Source organism: Zonotrichia albicollis, chromosome Z (assembly GCF_047830755.1).
Source record: "Zonotrichia albicollis isolate bZonAlb1 chromosome Z, bZonAlb1.hap1, whole genome shotgun sequence".
Taxonomy (NCBI): Eukaryota; Metazoa; Chordata; class Aves; order Passeriformes; family Passerellidae; genus Zonotrichia; species Zonotrichia albicollis.
In genome coordinates this window covers 86951997-86973459 of record NC_133860.1, presented here as the reverse complement: position 1 = coordinate 86973459, position 21463 = coordinate 86951997, and the positions used below count along the sequence as shown (strand labels likewise).

General features: G+C 49.6%; 2 protein-coding genes and 1 long non-coding RNA gene across 15 annotated transcripts; 2 read left to right on the top strand and 1 right to left on the bottom strand.

Annotated features, from left to right (window-relative positions):
* Positions 1-134: 134 nt before the first annotated feature.
* On the top strand, positions 135-10731 carry FAM151B (family with sequence similarity 151 member B). 2 transcript variants are annotated; one of them, XM_074532583.1, is made up of 6 exons: positions 135-292; positions 476-601; positions 1564-1720; positions 4322-4530; positions 7267-7439; positions 8918-10731. In XM_074532583.1, the coding sequence occupies exons 1-6, from the start codon at positions 274-276 to the stop codon at positions 8993-8995; spliced, it is 762 nt and encodes a 253-aa protein (XP_074388684.1). In that variant the 5' UTR covers positions 135-273; the 3' UTR covers positions 8996-10731. The 2 variants fall into 2 exon arrangements, with proteins under 2 accessions (XP_074388684.1, XP_074388683.1); XM_074532582.1 differs by having other exon boundaries at positions 138-292; positions 7304-7439.
* LOC141727050 (uncharacterized) lies at positions 616-1370 on the top strand. The gene is made up of 2 exons (XR_012578035.1): positions 616-1152; positions 1250-1370. It is a non-coding gene; the product is annotated as an uncharacterized LOC141727050 (long non-coding RNA).
* Positions 10732-11942: 1211 nt separating the features above from the next.
* LOC113460346 (ankyrin repeat domain-containing protein 34B) lies at positions 11943-21001 on the bottom strand. 12 transcript variants are annotated; one of them, XM_074532576.1, is made up of 5 exons: positions 20451-21001; positions 18864-19054; positions 17589-17727; positions 16704-16720; positions 11948-16519 (listed from the first exon to the last, which is right to left on the bottom strand). In XM_074532576.1, the coding sequence occupies exon 5, from the start codon at positions 16228-16230 to the stop codon at positions 14746-14748; it is 1485 nt and encodes a 494-aa protein (XP_074388677.1). In that variant the 5' UTR covers positions 16231-16519; positions 16704-16720; positions 17589-17727; positions 18864-19054; positions 20451-21001; the 3' UTR covers positions 11948-14745. The 12 variants fall into 12 exon arrangements, with proteins under 12 accessions (XP_074388681.1, XP_074388682.1, XP_074388670.1 ...); XM_074532572.1 differs by lacking the exons at positions 18864-19054; positions 20451-21001 and adding an exon at positions 19082-19291 and having other exon boundaries at positions 11948-16239; positions 16462-16519; positions 16656-16720; XM_074532573.1 differs by lacking the exons at positions 18864-19054; positions 20451-21001 and adding an exon at positions 19082-19291 and having other exon boundaries at positions 11948-16239; positions 16470-16519; positions 16656-16720.
* Between the last annotated feature and the right edge of the window lie 462 nt (positions 21002-21463).

Genomic DNA, 21463 nt, shown 5'->3' with positions numbered 1-21463 from the left:
CAGCTCCTGAGCCCCCTTTCCATGGGGAAATTCCTGCTGTGCCCACCCTGAGCTGCCCTGGCCCAGCTGAGCACTGCATCCTCCCGACTTGACTCCAGCGTTTGGAGCCCCTCGTGTTCGTGTCCCGGCTGCCGCCGCTGCCTGTCCCCGCCTCAGGCCTGTGCTGCCGCTGAGGGATCGTTGTGACACGGTCCCCACCGAGCCCCGGCCCGGCTCCGCCCGGAACGACGGCGGCGGGACCCAACCCCCGGCGGGGCGGGCCCGGGCCGGGCCATGGCGAGCCGGGCGCGGGGTGAGCGCCGGGGCCGGGGCTGTGAGGGCCGGGGCTGTGAGGGCCGGGGCTGTGAGGGCCGGGGCTGGGCCGGGGCTGTCACGGCTGTGTCGGAGCCGGCCGGCGCTGGGCTGGGGCTGTGAGGGCCGGGCCGGGGCTGTCTCGGGACTGTGTGGCTGAGGGCTGCCCGCCGTGTCCCCGCAGGAGCCTGGAGCGAGTGGCCCGTGGATCACTTCCTGCGCACCGGGCACATCGCGGCCAGGGACGGGGCCGCCGTGCGCTGGTTCCACGCCGCCAACAGCCGGGCCCGGGCCGCGGAGGCCGCGCGAAGTGAGTGAGGCACAGGCCCCTTCCTCCTCCCCTTCCTCCTCCTCTTCCTCCTCTTCCTGCAGCTCTCCCCTCCCTGCTCCAGGTTCCCCGTGGCTCTGAAATCCCTCCGGGGCCGGGCGCTCCAAACGCCCCCTGGGCAGTTCCAATGCCTGAGCCCCCTTTTCATGGGGAAATTCCTGCTGTGCCCGTCCTGGCTGAGCCTGAGGCCGTTCCCTCTGCTCCTGTCCCTGTTCCCTGGGCTAAAATCCCAAATCCCCCCTTTCTCCTCTCAGGGAAAGGTTGCGCAGAGCCAGAAGGGCCCTGGTGCACCAGCCTGGGTGGCAGTGAATTGTGTGTAAATTTATGTGAATATTTGACAAACACATATTTGCGTAAATGTATATAGGACATCCTTTATCCTGAATACCGTCACTGGCTCGTTTCTTTGTATTTCAGCCGTCACTGTGTGCATTGGGTTCTCTGCAGAGCGGGTAGCACTGCCCAGATTCATTACCTAAAGCTGTTTTCAAGAGCCTGAGCACTCCTGAGACTCCTCTTTGCCTGTCGCGTGTGTGAGCTAACATTCTCCTTGTCGGTTTTGGCAATGAGTCAAGGGGAATGCTCATTCTCTGCCAGTATTAAATCCTGCACTCATCTTTCCTCTCTCAGGAACCCTATTTACAGAGGAAAAGACCTGAAATTTAACAGGAGTGGATGCACGTGTTGGACGTCCATTTATCTGTTTTCGTGAAGAAAAAAACCCCCACGTCATTGCTTGGCCAAATGCCCCCTCAGACATCAATTTTCACTTGGTTGAAGGCTTGCAAGGAGTTTAGTGAGTGGGAACCCCTCAGAATGGCATCTCTCGTGTCACAGAGAGCAGCTCCCGTTGGGGTGAGGGTGCAGGGCTGCTGTGGACGCCCTTGCTGGGTCGCTGTTGCCCTGAAGCGCTGAAAGCTGAGGTGGAATTTGTCACCCCACAGGCGATGTGCACATGGTGGAGGTGGATGTTGTCCTGCGGGGAGGGGACGGGGACCCCATCCTGGCTCATCCCCCGGACACTGACAGCGACATCACCCTGCGGGAGTGGCTGGCGCAGATGGGCGGCACCAACAAAGGCATCAAGCTCGACTTTAAGAGGTACCACAACAAAAAGATTGTTGTGTTGTTTGCGTTCTTGCCCGTTACAATTCTACAGCTGGTTGTCGACCAAACTCCTCCTTGTCGTGCAGTTCAGCATTCTGAAGTGTGACCGTGTTCACAGGGGTGTTATGTTGAGGGAAGAGACGAGGATCTGACTCCATGTTTCAGAAGGCTTGATTTATTATGTTACGATATATATTACATTAAACTATACTAAAGGAATAGAAGAAAAGGTTTCATCAGAAGGCTGGCTACTCTAAGAATAGAAAGGAATGATAACAAAGGCAGCTGTCCCAGACTCTCTGATTGGCCATTAATTAGAAACAACCACATCAGCCCAATCCCAGATGCACCTGTTGCATTCCACAGCAGCAGATAATCACTGTTTGCATTTTGTTCCTGAGGCCTCTCAGCTTCTCAGGAGGAAAAATCCTAAGGAAAGGATCTTCATAAAAAGGTGTCTGCGACACTGAAGCATAATCCATGTGGAAACATAGTCCGTAATTCTCAAAGCATGGCAAGAACAAAACCTTTAAAAGTGTTTTGAGGTACAAGCAGTGATGTTTTTTTACTCAGTGAATTAGGTGCTGTGAGCAGAACTTTCCCATCGGGCAGGTGAAACGCTGGTGCCTCTCTGGAAGGCTCCTTTCTCTGCCCTTGCCAACTAAACATCCAGAGGTTCAATCACAGTGTGAACCATTAGCTGCTTCATTTCTCGAAGGGCAAGCACACCTGAAAGCCCCAGGAGATTGCCTTGGAAGAGTTTGGAATGAGCTGTGATTTCCAGACGTGCACCCTTCAGCTCCTGACTCTTGCTTTGTCTCAGTTTCCATGTGCTCAGTCTGTTTTGGCAGAAATTACAAAGAGCTTCATCAGTGCTTAAGTACTCCCTAGAAACGCAGAAACCCTGCCACGAGATAGTTGTAAAATGTGATTTATGCCTATGGTTCTGTGTTACACAGTCATGGTTTTCATGTGAAAGTTCATGATAGTAAAAAACGTGGGCAGGCTAAATCCTTTTATTGTTACAGGATCTCTGTGAGAAGGGGAAAAGCAGCAGTAGGCATTTGTTTGGGCTTATTTCTAGTGCATTTTGGTGAAGTTTCTCCTCCATTTTAGTTATTATTTAAATGAATTCTAAACTATCTTCCTTTCATTTTTTTCCCACATGGAGTTTACAACCAAGTGGAGTGATTCAAGAAAACTTTTAAAAGTACATGGCATTATAAAAGAATTATTGTATAAAAACATTTAGAAGTACATCACACAGTGCAGATAGAGTCAAATTAATGATAGTAGAATTTGATGTTCCTTTGCGTAATAGTCAATTGAATGCCAATGCTGAAGAAGGTGCTTTAAAAATGTACTTTTTTTATATCTCTGCTCTGTCAGCCTGACTGACCACATAATTGCATTTCCTGCTGGCTTTGGCTACTGAAATTAATGTATTCTGCAAAAGGTCTTCAGTGTCCCACCTCAGAAATGCCAAAATCATTTCACAGGAAGTCAGCTGTAAGTCTGAGTTTTCTAAATGCTGTGCAACAAAACCGGTGCTCTGGGGTTTATGGTTTTTTGGGAGTGGATTTTTTTGTTGCTGTCCTTTTGATTTGGTTCTTTCTTCTCTTTTTTTTCTTCACACCATCACTGGCTTTGCTCCTGGAGAGCCTGAGCTCGTCTCAAAGAGTGGAATTCCTGCCCCTGTGCAGCCTTGCCCCACACCACAAAAGGCAAAATACACACAGTGACTTCACAGAGGAGAGACAGGGCAAGCAGCTCAGGGGGCTGAACTAACCTGATTACAAAACTCTGACCGTAGTGATTTTAAACACCTCGATGTTACACAGTGCATTAATTAATGGGCTGTGACGGAAAGAAGATTTTTTGTTGGTGTTCATTTCTTTTCCCCGCTGTTCTCCATCTCATTTCCTTCCACGGTGCTTTGAAAGTTTTGGTAGAGGTAGAAAGAAGCTAGCTGTGCTTTTTCTTGGGGCTGCACAGGACAGTAGGAATATGTGAGCATGGGTTTTGTTAAATGCCCACAGGGTGTCTGCACTGTTTCCTTAAGTGATGCCAGCTCATATTTAACCATTCAGTAATTATCTGTGAGATGATCACTGGACAGGCAGGCTCCTGGGAGCTGTGGGACAAACCACCACCAGGCATTCAATGTTCGAGTGGGTGCCTTTTCTCTCTTTTGGTTGCCTTAAATTTGTCTGCGTTGTGCTTTTAATTCTCCTAGTACAGGTGCATCACCTTGCATGGATCTGAAGGCAGCTTTGAGCCCGGATCTGCCTGGTGATGAAATCTTTGCCACTTTGAGCGTGGTTAAGGTGGGGAGGGATGGCTTTCACTCTTTGGGCTGGATTTACAGCATTTGTGGCTGGTGCAGCACTGGCCTTAGAGCCTGCAGTGGCTTCCTTTGTTAAAACCCTTCTCTGGCCTGAGATGAAGAGGTGACAAGGCCGGGGGGCTCAGGGTGAGGCAGGAGGTGCTGGCAGCAGGGTTGGCACTCAGGGGATGGCAGCGGTGCGGTGACACTGCGGTGACACCGCGGTGACACCACCACCCCGACCCTGCCCTGCCCTGTGTCCTGCACAGCCTGGCCGCCGTGGGACCCTCCCTGGAGCTGCTGGGACAGCTGGGGCAGAGCCTGGACAGGCCCGTGTGGCTGAACGGGGACATCCTGCCCGGGCCCTGCGGGAACCGCGCGCCGCTGGACGCCCGCGCCTTCCTGGGCGCCGTCACCTCCTCGTGCCCCGATGCCACCCTGTCCCTGGGCTGGACCACGGGCTGCCACCGAGGCCAAGGTAAGGGCAGGGCTCCTGTGCTGCCGTGTCCTGCCTGGGAGCTGCAGTGGTTGTGGGGCCCTGTCCGGGACGGGGCGCTGGGCAGTGGCAGCACAGATGGGTGAAATCCACATCTTGTTGTTCCTAAAATAAGCTGGTTTGTGCTTCAGCTCCTTCTCACCTGCTTCTGAGGGACAAGCTCCTTAGCCTCTGTTTCAGGGAGGGCTGTCCCTGCAATCCCGGGAGCATTGATCTGCTGGTCAGAGCCCTGGCATGCGTCCTGAGGAAAAACAGATCAAAAATCAGATCAAAAAATGTGGAACTTTTTATCTCTGCTTTTTTTTGATCACTGAAGTCAAATTGTGGGTCAGCCTTATCCCCAGCATTTCATTTCTCTTGGAAAGTTGAAGTTTTGGAGTAAACGTTCCAATTTTCATTAATATAGGGTCTTTTTTACAGGCTTCCTCTTGCGATTCTCATTATGAGAAGCAGAGTCCCCTCCAATATTATCTGGGGTCACCGTGTCAGGATTATACACTACCCCCATTGCTACTTACTCATTAGCAAGATTTAGTATTTTGTTGTGTGATATACTGCAGTGTTGTTAAAATGTTCAGTGCTTTCTCCCAGGTATTTTCGGTGCAGGAAAAAATTGCTGGAAAATGCATTGGAAATACTGGGCAACCTGTGAAAACAAATTTCATTTTATCTCCAGTCCAAATTTCAGCTTATGGAAATACTAAGTGAGGTTCTGCTATAAAACTTAAGAAAACCAGCTCATTTGAGTGATTTCACCTAGAAGTTGCTGCTTGCCTCAGAAAACTTTTTTTAATATTTGGTGAGTTTTTACTCTTTCTAGTCACTACATTCCATCTGAGTAATCAAGGAAAAAGTTATTAACTTGTTACAGGATTTTCATAGCCTGTAGAAACAAAAGAATAGGTAAATATAAATTGAAATAGCTCCAGTCCTTATAGAAACCCCAGCAAAGGCACTTTCAGTATTTTAGATTGCTTGATTGTAGCATTTTTTAGGCACAGAATATTTTTCTCCACGTGTGTTGATTGGTGTACATCTTCATTCCTAGTGGATTCACCTAAGTTTTTGTCCTAATTTTTTCTTAATGTTTTTATTTTTAAAGGGTCCCTGACAATGTTAAACTAGGCCATATTGAAGTCAGTGGCAGCAGAGTTTTTTAGAGAAAGGGCAAAGATAACGTTAAAAACGCCACGTTCTGTAGCTGAGTGTAAAGTAAGTAAGCGCACATGTAAAGTATGGGAAATAAAGGTTTGCACAGTAAGTTCGTTTTCCACGTGGATATTGCATTTATTTTTCATTTTATTTATTGCATGCATTTTTCCTCTGGGACATTTGCTGCCCAGAGCCATGCAGCAGTTACAGGGTGGAACTGTGTGGTTCTCAGGGATGCCGGATGTGCAGGTTTTGTGTCTCCAAGGGACCCCGGGGTCTGTGTGTGTCCCCAAGGTCTGTGGGCTCTGAATCTGTGTGTGTCCCCAGGGCTCTGAGTGTCCCGTGTGTCCCCAGGGCTCTGAGTGTCCTGTGTGTCCCCAAGGTCTGTGGGCTTTGAGTGTCCTCTGTGTGTCCCCAAGGTCTGTGGGCTCTGAGTGTCCTGTGTGTGTCCCCAGGGCTCTGAGTGTCCCATGTGTCCCCAGGCTCTGTGGGCACTCAGTGCCCTCGCTGTGTGTCCCCAGGGTCTGTGGGCTCTGAGGGTCTGTGGGCTCTGAGTGTCCCGTGTGTCCCCAGGCTCTGTGGGCTCTGAATGTGCTGTGTGTCCCCAGAGCTCAGAGTGTCCCGTGTGTCCCCAGGGCTCTGAGTGTCCCGTGTGTCCCCAGGCTCTGTGGGCACTCAGTGCCCTCGCTGTGTGTCCCCAGGGTCTGTGGGCTCTGAATCTGTGTGTCCCCAGGCTCTGAGTGTCCCGTGTGTCCCCAGGCGCTGTGGGCTTTGAGTGTCCTCTGTGTGTCCCCAAGGTCTGTGGGCTCTGAGTGTCCTCTGTGTGTCCCCAGGGCTCTGAGTGTCCCGTGTGTCCCCAAGGTCTGTGGGCTCTGAGTGTCCTGTGTGTCCCCAGGCTCTGTGGGCTCTGAGTGTCCTGTGTGTCCCCAGGGTCTGTGGGCTTTGAGTGTCCTCTGTGTGTCCCCAGGCTCTGAGTGTCCCGTGTGTCCCCAGGCTCTGTGCGCTCAGTGCCCTCGCTGTGTGTCCCCAGGCTCTGAGTGTCCTCTGTGTGTCCCCAGGGCTCTGAGTGTCCCGTGTGTCCCCAGGCTCTGTGGGCTCTGAGTGTCCCGTGTGTCCCCAAGGCTCTGAGTGTCCCGTGTGTCCCCAGGCTCTGTGGGCTTTGAGTGTCCTCTGTGTCCCCAGGGCTCTGAGTGTCCTGTGTGTGTCCCCAGGGCTCTGAGTGTGCTGTGTGTCCCCAGGGCTCTGAGTGTCCTCTGTGTCCCCAGGGCTCTGAGTGTCCTCTGTGTCCCCAGGGCTCTGAGTGTCCTGTGTGTCCCCAGGCTCTGTGGGCTCTGAGTGTCCCGTGTGTCCCCAGGCTCTGTGGGCTCTGAGTGTCCTGTGTGTCCCCAGGGCTCTGTGTGTCCTGTGTGTCCCCAGGCTCTGTGGGCTCTGAGTGTCCTCTGTGTGTCCCCAGGGCTCTGAGTGTGCAGGGTCTGTGAGCTCTGAGTGTGCTGTGTGTGCCCAGGGCTCAGAGTGTCCCGTGTGTCCCCAGGCTCTGTGGGCTCTGAGTGTCCCGTGTGTCCCCAGGCTCTGTGCGCTCACTGCCCTCGCTGTGTGTCCCCAGGCTACGCGTGGCCCGCGGTGCAGGAGATGCGGCGCCTGTGCCAGGCGCTGTGCCAGCCGGTGACGTTCGCGGTCAGGGCTGCGCTGGTGCCCGGCTCCGTCCCGCAGCTGCAGTGGCTGCTGCAGCAGTGCCCCAGGTCAGTGCTGCTCCCCTGCCTCCCTGCGCCCGGGGCCTGCAGTGCCAGCCCAGGGCCATTGCCAATGTGGGAGTTCTTCATTTCCCACCGCCCTCAAAGCGTTTGAGGCCTCAGACACAAGTGGTCACTATTAATTTCTTATTTTTTATTACCCACCACGCGGACTTTTAAATGGCACGTAGGTGTGGAACCCCATTCTGCTACAAACATCCCCTGAGATAAATAAACAGACTAAATAGTTTGATGTTGCAATTGGGAATTCATCCGATCCAAAGACATTGTATTGGATTTGCTATTCATATTTTCTGTAGCATTTTTGAGAAAGGTCAAAGATGATTTCAAAGATTGGAAGTCCGGTGTTTCCCTCCAAGCTAATTAATTTTGCTGAGGCACTTGAAATTTATTCAGTGGTTTTCATACAGGAATTACATTTTCCTTTCAAAATCATTCCTACCAACCCCTAAGCATTTCGTTATAAAAATTATTCACATGTAATAGAATGAGAATAAAACCAGCTTCCCACATATTGCCATTTACTCATCTTTTTCAACTGCTATGCCTACCCAGAGTTTAATAAAACTGTTCCAACTAAGGTCAAAACCCAAGACAGAAAACTTAAGGAAATCTCCAGAAAATTTCTAATTATACAGAAAAAACAGGGTGGACAAATTAAGTGCTGATACTCTTTTTTATTCTGAAGACTCCAGACAGGAATTAGAATGAAGCTGTTAAAACTGGGAAATTGATTTTAAAAAGTTATTGCACTAAGAATGTATCTTAGGAATTGTGTTAGTCTCAAGTATCATTGGATACAAACATTATTCCAAGTGAAATACTGGGATTTTCTCTTTTACCTGCTCATAAAACTCAGGGGGGTTCTTCAGTGGCAAGATTAGAAGACAGAAATTCCTGAGCCAGTTTTGCTCACATACTACTGATTATTCATTTATACGTTTTGAAAATTAATACAGTTTTATTAAACAAAAGGGAAAAAATAAGTATATGTCATGTGGAGGATGTGGAAATGATGCTTTAACTGGATAATGCTTTGAGGGATTTCAGTCTTTTTTGAGAAGTTCTGTGCAGTTACTGAGAATTGGGTTAGGTGGTATCTCTACTCATTGCTGATGTGACAAAGCACAACAATCACCTGCATCTGGGATCGCATCATATTTCCTGTTTTGAGGCTCAGCTTGCGACTATTGATTAATTTATCAAACCTTAAATGCTCAGTTTTGTTGCTGGATATTTACCTGAGGTTTTTTTTATTTAAATCCCTGTGAGGTTTGGCAGATCAATCACAGATAAATTGTCTGGGGGTGCAGTTGTTTGTATTTAATTACATTTCTAAAGTTATGATGCTGTTATCCTGAGTATTTTTAGGAGCCTATTACTGCAGTGTCTTTCTGGTTTACATGCTTGATCTTAACATACTCTTTTTCTCTCTGTTTTGTTTTTCTCCCTGTTTCTGGACATAGGTACAGCCTCACTGTTTGGACAGGAAAGGAAGATGTGTATTCTGTAGAAGACTTGCTTCTCATCCGAGAAAATTTTGATAAAAGCAGGGTTTATTATGACATTTTTGAACCACAAAATTCTGAATTCAAAAAAGCCATTGGAATAGAATAGTAGATGCAAAGCAGGCAATGCCTGGCCCTATAGCGCTTTACATTGTAAACCCCTTTAAATGTGAGGATATTTTTATTCAAAGAAACGCAATTTCCCTGCCAGAAGGGCTGGGTTGGGCACGCCTGTGGTTGCTGGAGGAGTTTTGGTTTGGCACTGTGTAGAAAGGCCTCTCAGTCAGAAATGCAGAAATCGGCGCCTTCCCCATTGTCCCTGCTCGTGGCGTGGGACCCTGGTGCCACCCTCCAGGAGGGGGGATGGCACTGCCAGCTGCTCTGCCGTGGTCACTGTGCCCTGGCAGTGCCATGGCCAGCGAGCAGCCCTGCGGTGGCAGCAGGGACAGCGCTGTCCCCACACTGGGCTGCAGGGACATCCCCAGGCCCTCAGGTGGGCGATGGCGGCGCGGCCCTCACTGGGCCCTGCAGCTCTCAGGATTGTCCACTGTGGAAATTTCTCCAATGAAAGCTAAAGCCTTGCTAACCATCTGCAGGAAGAGCCTGACCTGGTTCATTAACACCATTTATTGCCTCTTTTGCTGCTGCAATTCCTCAAAATTGACACGGACTGAGACACTGGCCCTGTGGGATTGGCTTCTGCCAAACACCACAGACGGTAGCAGAAATACCAAAGGTTTCTTCCACAATCACAGAGGACATCTTAGCTAAAAGCCAATGCCCTGAGAAGCATTACTTCCTCAGCTTCTTGTCCTTCTTTTCCTGCTCCCCTCACATGGCTCCTGTGCGAATTTTCTTAACTCATCTGTTAGCCTAACAGATACTGTACACGATATTTTGCAGGCTGTTAGTACTGAAGTAAATTACAATCATTTTTACTGCTCTTACATGGCATTGGTACAGCTGTGATAGAAAAGTTAGTTACATTTCTTACTCTTACATTTTGAATTATCGTGATCTCACGCTAAAATTCAAGACTCCCTTTTGTAACCGACTACTCCTTTGAGAGATTTATCTAATAGTGGTTTTCTCTTATTGAGGGGTAGAGCTTTCTTCATTTTGGTCTCCTACTAAGCTGTGCTTGACCAAAACTTAGGAAAAGATTGTTCCACATAAGGAAGAAAACTACCTGATTATACTTGAGATAACTAAACAGAGTACTTGATTTAATTTAATCACCCATAAAGTGAGTGGCAGTAACCACCAAAGGGTCAGGCTTGGCTGTGTGATTTCTGCAGTGAGCCTGGAGAAGAGATTAATTCTTCCGTTGTGGTTTGTTGCAGGCAGTTGCATTCATTGATTTGCAGGATTCCATCTCTCAGTGGTAGGCCTCTTAGGGACCACAGGCACACATTTCTCTGCAGCTTAGAAATCCTCCCACTGACCAGTTCCCACCTGAAGTACTGGCATTTGTTACAGCTCATTAAACTATTAAGTAAAAAGCACCAGCAACTGCCAGAAGTATTTTTAAAGAAGTATATCTGAGCAATACCTGTGGATGTCAGTAAACGGGATAATCAGGTAAAATTAAAGAAGACATCATCTGGATTACCAGGAAATGACTTTGTGGTGAATTTGATTGTTCTGTATGGATTATTCTATGTGTATGAATTTCTGTAAGTAATTTTACCTGTGTATCTTTTCTAGTCCCCTGTGAAGTTGTTTATGTCAGTCTGGTCTGACTTGCACAGAAATAAATTAATTTGATTTTGTTTCTCTGTGTTTATTCAAATGCTCACCTAAAATAAAATGTGTTGCTGTGGGGCTGGCAGGGGGACATTAATGTGGTTTTAAAATATATGTACAGGTCAGGTTTATTTTTAAAAACCAAGACGTTTTTGAGCCAGGCTTTAACTCACTCTGCCTGTGAAACTCTCATGAAAGCACTCAAAATTGCTGATGCTTTCGGGGAAAAATACTGGAATTTACTGCAGTTCCTCAGCGTGCCTCTGTGTCTGGGTTTCAGGAACTTGAGAATAAATAGCCTCGTGTACATTTCTAGAAAATATCTCTGATGTTCAGCATAAGATCCCAGCACCATTTTTCACTATCTGGACATAATTTTTGGGACAAAACCCCTGGATTAACAGGAGCTCTGCAGCTGCCTGCGTCATCAGTCCAGGAGATGCCTGGCTCAGGTAACAGGTGCTGCTGAGAAACGGGAATTTTGCATATTTATACATATACATATATATGTGTGTATATATATATCTGTGTGTTGGGAAGCTTTTTCACAAAAAAGGTCAACTTGTGTACAGGAGTGAAAGAAGCATTGTCTTTGCAAGAGGATTGACAGCTGGGTGTTTTATGGGAATATTTAGTGATGACAACTGGAATTTTATCCTTTTGACACTGAACTTCCCCCCAGCTTTCTTAAGGTGTTTCACTATGAAACCTGATTCCCTTGAAGTTAGTGCAGTGGCAGTAGTACTTTACAGTAAAAATGTAAGAAAATTTGTAAATCCCTTGCTTTAGTTGGGAAAGTAGTTAGTTCTGCTGTATATGGCATGCAGAGAGATTACGTGGGATTGATGAGGAGAAAAAAGAGAATTTAGTGTCTACTTAGTTTACTGTTTTTCTTGTGTAGCTGCATCAAATTACGGCAATATCCTTTTGTAACTGCTGTGTAGTTGTAAAAGACAAAGATCACAACAAAGCAATTACTCCTTAAAAGCAAAACCAAATTAAATGTGCAGGGAAAGATATTTTGAAGCCTTAAACACAACCTTGAAAACTGCTAGCTTACGACATTTTTTGTGTAGCGACTCGCTGCTCTTAAATCTCTTATAATGGGAGTTGTTATACAATCAGTGCTTTTTGTGAAGCCTCCACTGTTTGTTCTGAAGTTCCTTTCACGGTGCGGTTCCGCAGCCCTTTCTGCAGAGGGCACGAAAGGGGAGAAGGGAGGAACCCGAGCTGTTTCCCCTTTCCCAGTGCTGCGAGGTTTTTGTTTGTCAGCCAGGCTTGAGCATCGGGCGCTCTCGGGGTCGGGCTGACCGTGCTGCGCTGAAAGAACATTGGGAAATGTCATGGATTCAAAGGCAACACAAGTGCATCTCTGCTCTCCGCGAGTGGAGCCGCAGGAAGCTTCCGGCAGCAGCAGAGAGCCTCTCTCGCACCGCGCTCTGGACAAATTTAGCTTGTATTGGATTAAATCGAAGTAACTGTTCCCATTTTCTTGTACAGAGGCAGCCTGAGAAACCCTTCTGAATGAGTACCTTTTGCAATGACTCATCGTTTCCTGAGTAGTGAATAAAAGCATGTGCTTATTTCCATGTTCCCTCTGAGGGGGAAAAATAACTTTTATTTATTCAGCATAACAACAGCAAGAGAACAAAGCTTTTTCCTTTGAAGGTCACTTGTAACAGTAACACAAACAATAATATCAACACTTCACACTACTTTGCATCACAATTAATCACACAACACTGGTAATACTACCAAAAAACTTCCCTTTTCAAGACACTTGCCACTTCCCTCCATTGTCTGAGCATTTAATAGAAAAATTATGGTTTTATTGAAGGGAGCCATAGTCCCATATACATAATTAATTTTAAAATCAAAACAGCAGAAATTGGGCTTTATACCCTTATCAAAGCTACCCGTTGGCATACCTGGTGATAGGCAATTTCTTCTAAGAAATAATTTTTATTTTTTAAAGATCTATTTTCCCTTTCAAATATTTAACTTCACTATGAGATGGACAGTTGAGAACTTGGCATTTCCTTTTGTATTATCATAAAAACATTAGGAAAGTGTAATCAGTGTAGGGACTAATTTGTACCCAGTTAATACTGACATATGTTGTTCCATATAATTTCTGTATCTTAAAAATATGTCCACATAATCATTTTTTGTACCTGGTGTACAGAGGGCCTGACCCAGGAAAATTTCCTGAAGGAAAAGGCAGAACCTGAATGGAAACAAATACTCCCAAAAAGTAATTTACAGAGAGTATATGTTGATAATCCCCTTGAAATGGTTTAATGTTTAGAATCCCCATTAAATTGTTTTATGGTGATGATCCCCATTAAAAATTTTTATGAATGTGATCCCCTTCTAATTGTTTTATGTCTCCGATCCTCCTTAAATTGGTTTGTGTTTAAGATCCCCTTACCACTGTTTTTTGGTTAAGATCCCCGTTTCATTGTCTCCTACTAAGTGCAAAGCTAAATAACATTACAGGCTTCTTTTATGCAATGTCAGATTTGATGAACTTTTTGACTGAAGCTGCAACATACCCACCGAGTATTTTCAGGAAATAAATACCTAATTTCTGTATATTGAATTTCACATTACACAGACACAATTTCAACACAACTAATTTCTGTAACTTACAACAAAACAGAACACATCCACTTTTTCTCAAAATTTAGAAGATGAGATCTAAACGCAATACCAGAATCCCAGCATCTATGGGATGCACACAAAGACAAGGGAGATACTTGGAATCACAAGACACTAAAGGAAAGAAAGATTTTTAGATAGAGATACTTAAAAATACACAGTAGCTCGGAGGGACTGCTTTCCACTTGTGGGAAATTCAGCCCTCTGTTTCAAATTCGGCAGAATGTGGGTTTCCATCTCCCAGGTGAGTCTGACAATCACACTCACAGGATCACGGAGTGTTTTGCGTTGGAAACCATCTGAAATGAAAGCCCATCTCGCTGCAAGGCCCCTGCCACGGCAGGGACGCCTCCCACTGGACCAGGCGGCTCCAAGCCCCTGGAACACTCCCAGGGACGGGGCAGCCACAGCTCCTCTGGGGAAGCCGTGCCAGGGCCTCGCCGTCCCTGGAGCTGTTGGGTTTTCTGTTTCGGGTCTGTGTGAGCAGGGGGACAGCGCTCCTCGCTGCTCCCCAGAGCGGGTGCGTGTGCAGCGCCCTGCACTCCGGTGGGTCCCGGTGTCCGTACCCGGTGAGGAGCGCTGTCACTGGGGGCACATGGCCCCAGCTCTCCTTTTGGGGGCTCCACAACTGCGGGAGGCTACAGAGCCTGTTCCAGGTGCAGGCTCTGCCCCCCTGCACCCTCGCTTCTCCCAAAGAAAAGCGATTTTCTCGCTTTCCGGAATAAAATAAATCCCTCTGGAGCGCATTCCAGAGGCTGCGGCCGCGGTGCCCGGGCCAGCCTGAGCGGGGCTGGCGTGTGGCACACCCCGGGCAGGGCTGCAGAGCCCCGGGGCTGCCACCGCCGGCTCGGGGCCAGCCGGCCCTGCGACACCAATGTCACAGCTGCGACGTTCTGCGAGGCTTTGCTGCGGGCCAGGAGACACGGGGCGCCCGTCGCCTCCGCCCCGCTGTCTCGGGGGGCTGTGTGCGTATGTACAGCCTGGACACGGGCAGTGCGGGTCCGGCAGCGCAGCCAAACGCTCCGGGGGCTCCGTGTGCAGCAAGGGCGTGTGCTTGGGGAAAGCCTGGAGGGGTAGCATTTACAACCTGCAATGAGAACTGCAACACTTAAGGACTGCTGTGGGTTGTCTGTCACAGGCAAGCTGAAAACTTTACAAAACCAGCAAAATAAACACTGCTTAGACTGCAGAGGACAGCCTCATTAGAATGAAGTCTTTTCATTTAGTTTCTGGGCTGTACCGCTAATCCTGAGGCAGACATTACTTTACATCACAGACCTGCTCTATTTTCATTACAGTTAAGGACTGCAGTGAATATTTACATATCATTAAGATCCCCTTTGCTCTCCTGTTAAAGATTCAGTGACTGTTGAATCTGGTCACACTGTGATCTGCTCGTAGGGCCTCCTCCGCATCAGATTCGTCTCTTTGGTCCCCTTGGGGAAAGCAGATCCCGGGGAGGCTAAGTGAGTTTGTCCATAGGAAATCATTCCAGACACTGTGTTTATGACAGTGAGCTCTGGAGCTGGGGGGCGGGGGCTCACATTCAGTGGAGGCAGAAAACCTGGCCTCGTCTGATCCAGCCCTGACGCTCCTGAGCCCTCTTCCTCTAGAGGAGCCTGATTTCTGCCTCTTGGAGAAAGAGGAGGCACCTCCAGACCTCTTCTTGGACTTGGTAACAAAGTCTGGTACGTAGGAAGAATCTCTCTATTTCCTTTTGGTGACTTACTACCTTTGGGATCAGCAGCAGGAATTAGAGTGTTGGCGAACTGAGAACCGGAGATGTTGTAATTTGCTTCTCCACTTCCTTTCTTGATAATACTGCCAAGGTTTGAAAGCAAGCTGATTTGTCCCAAGCTGGCATCCATGCCCATGGGAATCTCGCTGGGGTTGTGTTTCTCTTCAACAAAAGGAGGCTGATAGTTTATTGCGTCACGTAGTGCTTTCCTTGACATGGTTTGATCAGAGGCTCTCAGTACCTGAGCAGTGTCCTTCCTGTCTCTACTTTCATGACTGCAGGTGACACACTTGCATAAGTCAAGGCCACCGACTTTACAGGAGAGCTCTTCCATGGGAGTGATAGTCTGGAGTTCTTGTGGAGAAGCAAGTTTCCTCTGCTGGAACACTGCTGGGCAGCACTTTAGCCACGGATCACACTGCAGCACCTGCGTCAGCTTGAACCGTGCTGGCGCGGAGCGGGATTTGGTCATCAGTGGCACTCTTTCCGAGGAGCTGTCCCCCTGCTGCCCACCGTAGAGCTCTTTAAAGCTGAATGGGTCTTCTGGACCCTCATCTGGCTCTATCTCTGACGGGGAGGTGCAGTCGGCTGGAGAAGCGCACTCCTCGAGGTCTGGAGGAGGCACGTTCAGGTACTGCTTTGTCTTCTGCCTGCCCGAGGCGGACTTGTCGGTGGTGATGATGATCACCTCTTTGCCTCGCGCCTTGCAGGCCTTCAGCAGCAGCTCCAGGGTGTCCCTGTCGGCGGCGTTGATGGCGTACACCAGCGCCGAGCGGTTGGAGTGGTCCGGCAGGCTGGGGTCGGCGCCGCTCAGCAGCAGCAGCGACACCACCTCGGGGCCTGCCTTCTCCAGGCAGGCGTGCATCAGGGCCGTCTTGCCCGACTTGTCCTGGATGTTGGGGTCGGCCTTGTTGTCCAGCAGGTACTTGACCATCCTGGCCTTGCTGGCGCTCTGCAGGTCGGCGTGCGGGGTCATGCAGGCCACCATGAGCGGGGTCTCGCCGCGGCTGTTGCTCTCGTTGACGTAGGCGCCGCCGTCGATGAGCAGCCGCGTCAGCCGCAGCCGCCGCTGGTACACGGCCTTGATGAGCGAGTAGCCCTCGGGCGGCACGTCCGCTGCCTCCATGGCCCTGCCCTGCCCGGCACACAGCACACGGAACCCGGGGGAAGGAGGAGGAAACGGGGGGAAAATGACAGAGGGTTTAACTGCGCTAATTGCGCCTGGAAACGCCCAATTTTTCAATTGTGTGAAAAAAAGAAGTAGGACTTTAGACTTACAACAAATGTGTTGAAAACTTAAAAAAACCCCCTTCAATATAATTACAGTGTTTGTATAAGATTAAAGCATGGCTGTCACCTTCTTACTTTTTGACTGTCCTTTACACAGTCCTCTGCCTGAGTAGACAGTATCAGCTCTACAACAAAAGAAACATTTGACAACATCAAAGAGAATCAGGAGGTTTCACACAAAAAATTAAGGGTTTAAATAACATTAAGCATAAATAACATACATTCGTAAATAACAATACACAGTCATATAAGAATGTATACCTCCAGACACGCAACCTAAACTTCTTTGTCTTGTATGTGCTTGTTTACCTGTGCCTAGGAAAAACCTTTAGAGAGAGAAAAAAAAAATCAGTCTTTAATAATTGGCAGAGCAATATTACTCCAATACAAGATTAGATATGCATTAAATTATTACATGAATTTATTTAAAATGTCTTTCTAGAGAAATAAAAATGTTTAACTGGTTTAACTGTAAAGGCAATTAATTAATCATTTTTATTCACCACTGAAAACACTAGTAATGGTGATTTACTGAAAAGCAGTAATTTAATTCTGTTTTACTGTGAATACCAAAATCGAAGGACAATCTCAATATACTTTGTTCCAAAAGTCCAACGAGCTAAAAAAATGAGAGTCAGATTTACTCCCTGGAAATCTGGGGAGGAAATCTGACTTTGACTGGTGGCTTGTTTTTTTCACCCCTCTATCTTGATAAAACATTTTTAAAAGGTAATTGCATCGAAATTACTTTAGGGATTCACTCCATTATAATAAAAGTACAGGACTCAGTACTGTCTATTTCAGCTTTCATTGAAGTGCAAATCATTATTATGATTTTCATGTGTACTTTTGACAAGTAATGTATTCATGATTATTGTAAAGTCTTTTATAAATGTATCAAATCAATTTGTGCTTTTAGATTTCCAGAAGGAAACTGCAGAGAAATACCTGGTAGATAACACACATGTTGGAATTCTGGTTGTGTTCTCCCCTAGGTTTTGACCCACCTGGAAGTTGTTGGTGATTTTACATTTCTTTCCTATTTATCTAAAGCTCCTCTGATACTTAACTGCTCACTTTACTTAAGTGACCACATATAGCTTTTATTACACAAGCCTTTCCATCTGTAGAAATCCCTTGTATGGCCAGAAGAACATTAAATATTAAACAGGCATGGAGAGAGAATGATGCTACCTGAAGTGGTGCAGCAGGTCAGGGCTGAAGGTGAGGCTGCTTCTGTGGCATCTCCTCTAACCCCTCCTGTTGCTGAAAATTCGCTGTTTCTGCCGACTTCACCAGGTCTGAGGCGGGGAAGGCTGACCTAAGACAACAGCTGAAGTTGGAAAGTTAGAGTAAATGGGGTTGGCAGGTATGAGCTTGCCTGGAGAAAGCCTGAGATGTTTCTGTGCAGAGAAAAGTGAAGAGAAGACTCATGAAATGGGGAAGAGAAACACACAAATTCTTCAGAATCAGATACTCTGCCATCAAAAGAAAGTGCTGCAGGTTCACAACTGGAACAACACAATGCAGAACACACTCCCGAGGGCTGGGTGACAGCCACAGCTTCATCTGTTAATCATATCACACCTGGACTGGCTACAACCTGCTCCAAAAACCCCACAGCTGGCTTTTTGGAAATGGAAGACTGCCGGCCAAGCAGATTCCCCAAAATAGTAATTCATTGGATAATTCATTGCAGATTGGGACTATACAGCCTTCCTAAATTTAATTAACTGCCGTGTCAGAGGCACTCCATGAGTTCCTGAGCTATCCAGACTGACACAGGTGCCTCTCACCTGTGGAGGTAAACTTTGAAAGCAGCTTCAAGCTTTAAAGCAGTTTGAGGAATGAGGAACTTAGGGAACTCAGTGTGTGACACTGAATCATGAGCTGGTCTGTCAAATCACCCACAAATTCCTCTTATTCTTGTGCAAATAATATTTCTGCACTGTGCTGTTTAGAAAGGGCTTAGCTTTGTTTTCAAACAGCAATATTGTCCTGGAAAGTACTTTGAGACAAAATAGCACCAGGCACCTCATAGTATGAAAACCCGGTTCTGAATCTAATAGTCTAATCAGAGCACTGAGGGGGAAAGAGCCCATCGACGTTATAACAAATAAACAAATGAAGGCAACAGTGTCATGAATGCGTGACAGGAATGAAGGAGTCCTTGCAAACTATTCCTCGCCTGTTTAATGTGAGAGCCAGATTTCCCTCACTGCCCTCCGAGCCTCAGCACCCTTACTGTTAAACAAGCTCTCACAGTTGTGTTTAGAGAGCCTAGAATCATTCCAGTGAAATTGTCATTGATTCTCATCTCGGAAAAAAGCTTTCACACTCAAAGACCACGAGGACTTCGGTATTTTTATGATTCTTCATATACACATTAAACCCGGCAAATTCAGGCAGGGCAGCAAAAACTTGTTTTGCTACTTTAAATTTACCACGTACGAGTTACTTTTGACTTACAAAAATTCCCATTCCAACGCTGCCAAAACTGCTCCGCCACCACCACACCAAAGTTTCCACCGCAACTCGCAACCCGACGGCTCTAAAGGGCTCCCTGAGCGGAGCCGGGGAAAAGCAGGGACCGCAGACTTCTCGGCAGCGACAAGCACGCACAGCAGCAACACGCAGACACCACGAGCACGAGAAGAAGGCTGCGAGAATTAGTTTAAATACTTTACCGCGCTGTCGGCGGCGAGGCGGCAGCGCCGTTCCCTGCGCGCTCGGCTCCGCTGCGGGCGGGCAGACGGGACGGAGCCGCCGCTCCTGGCGCTCCCGGCGGCGCCAGCGACACCGGGACACTCGGCAGCGCCGGGACACCGAGCACCGCCCCCGGCACCGCCCTCGGCCTCGGCGGGGCTGCGCTGCCCCTCCACAGCCGCTGCCCCGCGCAGCCCCCACCCCCGGGCCCACCCCCGCGGGCCCGCCCTGTGCCCCACGGCCGCTGCCTGCCCAGCCCCAGAGCCGGCCCCACAGCCCCTCACACCCGGCTGTGCCCCCTCACACCCGGCTGTGCCCCTGCCCCAGAGTCGGACCCACAGCCCCTCACACCCGGCTGTGCCCCCTCACACCCGGCTGTGCCCCAGCCCCAGAGCCGGACCCTCAGCCCCTCACACCCAGCTGTGCCCCCTCACACCCGGCTGTGCCCCTGCCCCAGAGTCGGACCCACAGCCCCTCACACCCGGCTGTGCCCCCTCACACCCGGCTGTGCCCCAGCCCCAGAGCCGGACCCTCAGCCCCTCACACCCGGCTGTTCCCCCTCACACCCGGCTGTCCCCCTGCCCCAGAGTCGGACCCACAGCCCCTCACACCCGGCTGTCCCCCTGCCCCAGAGTCGGACCCACAGCCCCTCACACCCGGCTGTCCCTCTGCCCCAGAGTCGGACCCACAGCCCCTCACACCCGGCTGTGCCCCCTCACACCCGGCTGTGCCCCAGCCCCAGAGCCGGCCCCACAGCCCCTCACACCCGGCTGTGCCCCCTCACACCCGGCTGTCCCCCTGCCCCAGAGTCGGACCCACAGCCCCTCACACCCGGCTGTGCCCCCTCACACCCTTAGCACCCCACGGCTGCCCGCACCTGCTGCCCCTCAGCCCCCCCACATCCACACCTGAACACCCCGGACACCCCAGATACCCCTCACACCCCAAATATCCTTCATACCCCAGATACCCCTCTCACCTCACACAGCCCTCAGACCTCATACTTCCCAAACCCCCTCACACCCTTCACTGTCCTGGCACCCACACACCCCACATACTCCACACACCCCTCAGACGCCTTGAAACCTCTCCCATGCCAAATATCCTTCACACCCAACACACCTCTCACACCCCTCACCTTCCTCGTCCCCCACACATCCCTCAGACCCCACACACCCCACACCACCCTGCTCTTGCCCACCCCTCACCCCTTCATGTCACCCCACACACCCTCACACCTGCACCCCCCGTCCTCTCACATCATCCCACAGCTCACAGCCCCACACACCCTGTCACCCCACATCTCCTGACCCCCGGCCCGGTCCCCTGCCTGCCCCCAGTCCGCAGCACCTCCGGGGACCGCCCTGGCGCGGGTGGCTGCTCCGGACAGAGGCAGCACCGTAGGGTCCCTGGCCGTGCTTTGTGATCTCCTGTCGGTGCAGCCAATGGAGGAACAGCACACTGAACCACCACACTGCTTCCAGCCACCCAGGCAGGATTTAACGGGGCTGAGAGGAAGCTGAGCCCAAGGAGAAGCTTCCCTCAGGTGTGACCAAGTTTGACTTTGTAGTAATTCCTGGTTAGTTTCACAGGCTAGAATCTTGTGAAATTTCAAAGCACAAAGACACTTCTTGGTTTCCAGGCAAGCTTAGGACGCCTCCACAACAACACAGTCTGGCTGAGGCTGGAGGGGATCTCTGGAGGTCATCCAGTCCAAGCCTCCTGATCACCCAGGAACACCCTGCCACCATTTGTTTAATGCCTCCAAGGGCAGAGACTCCACGGCCTTCCTGGGCAGCCTGTGCTGGTGCTCAACAACCCTCACAGGCTTCCCTGGGTTCAGAGCCTTAGCTCTGTGCCTGTTGGGTCTTTCCCTGTCACGCAGCACTGCTGGAAGGATGCAGCTCTGTGTGTGTGCATTCCCCTCTGGTGTACGGCAGTGAGACCCCTTCTGGGCATTGTTTCTTCCAGGCTATCCAGGAGCAGCTGCCTGAGCCTCTTCGCTTCTGACAAGAGAGCCTGTGGGCATCTTCTGGGACACAGAGCAAGGATGTTCTCTGCAGAAATCCAGGCGGGCCCTGCCCACGCTTTCCTTGCTCATGGCAGGAGGTCTGCAGGTCGCCCAAGCACGGCTGCCCTGGAGCAGCCAGCCTGACCCTTGCCATCCCTGTGCTGCGCTCTGCTCTCTGCAGTTGCTGTGTGCCTCTGGTGGTGCTCACGGTGTGTTCTCCCACGCATCTGTGTGCCACAGGCCCTGCTGACGGTCCCCAGAGGCTCCAGGGGGGTTTCCTTGGAGGGCACCTGGCAGGGCATCCTCGCTGCTCCCATGGGCTGTGTGAGACCCCAGGACGGCTGCCTCGCCG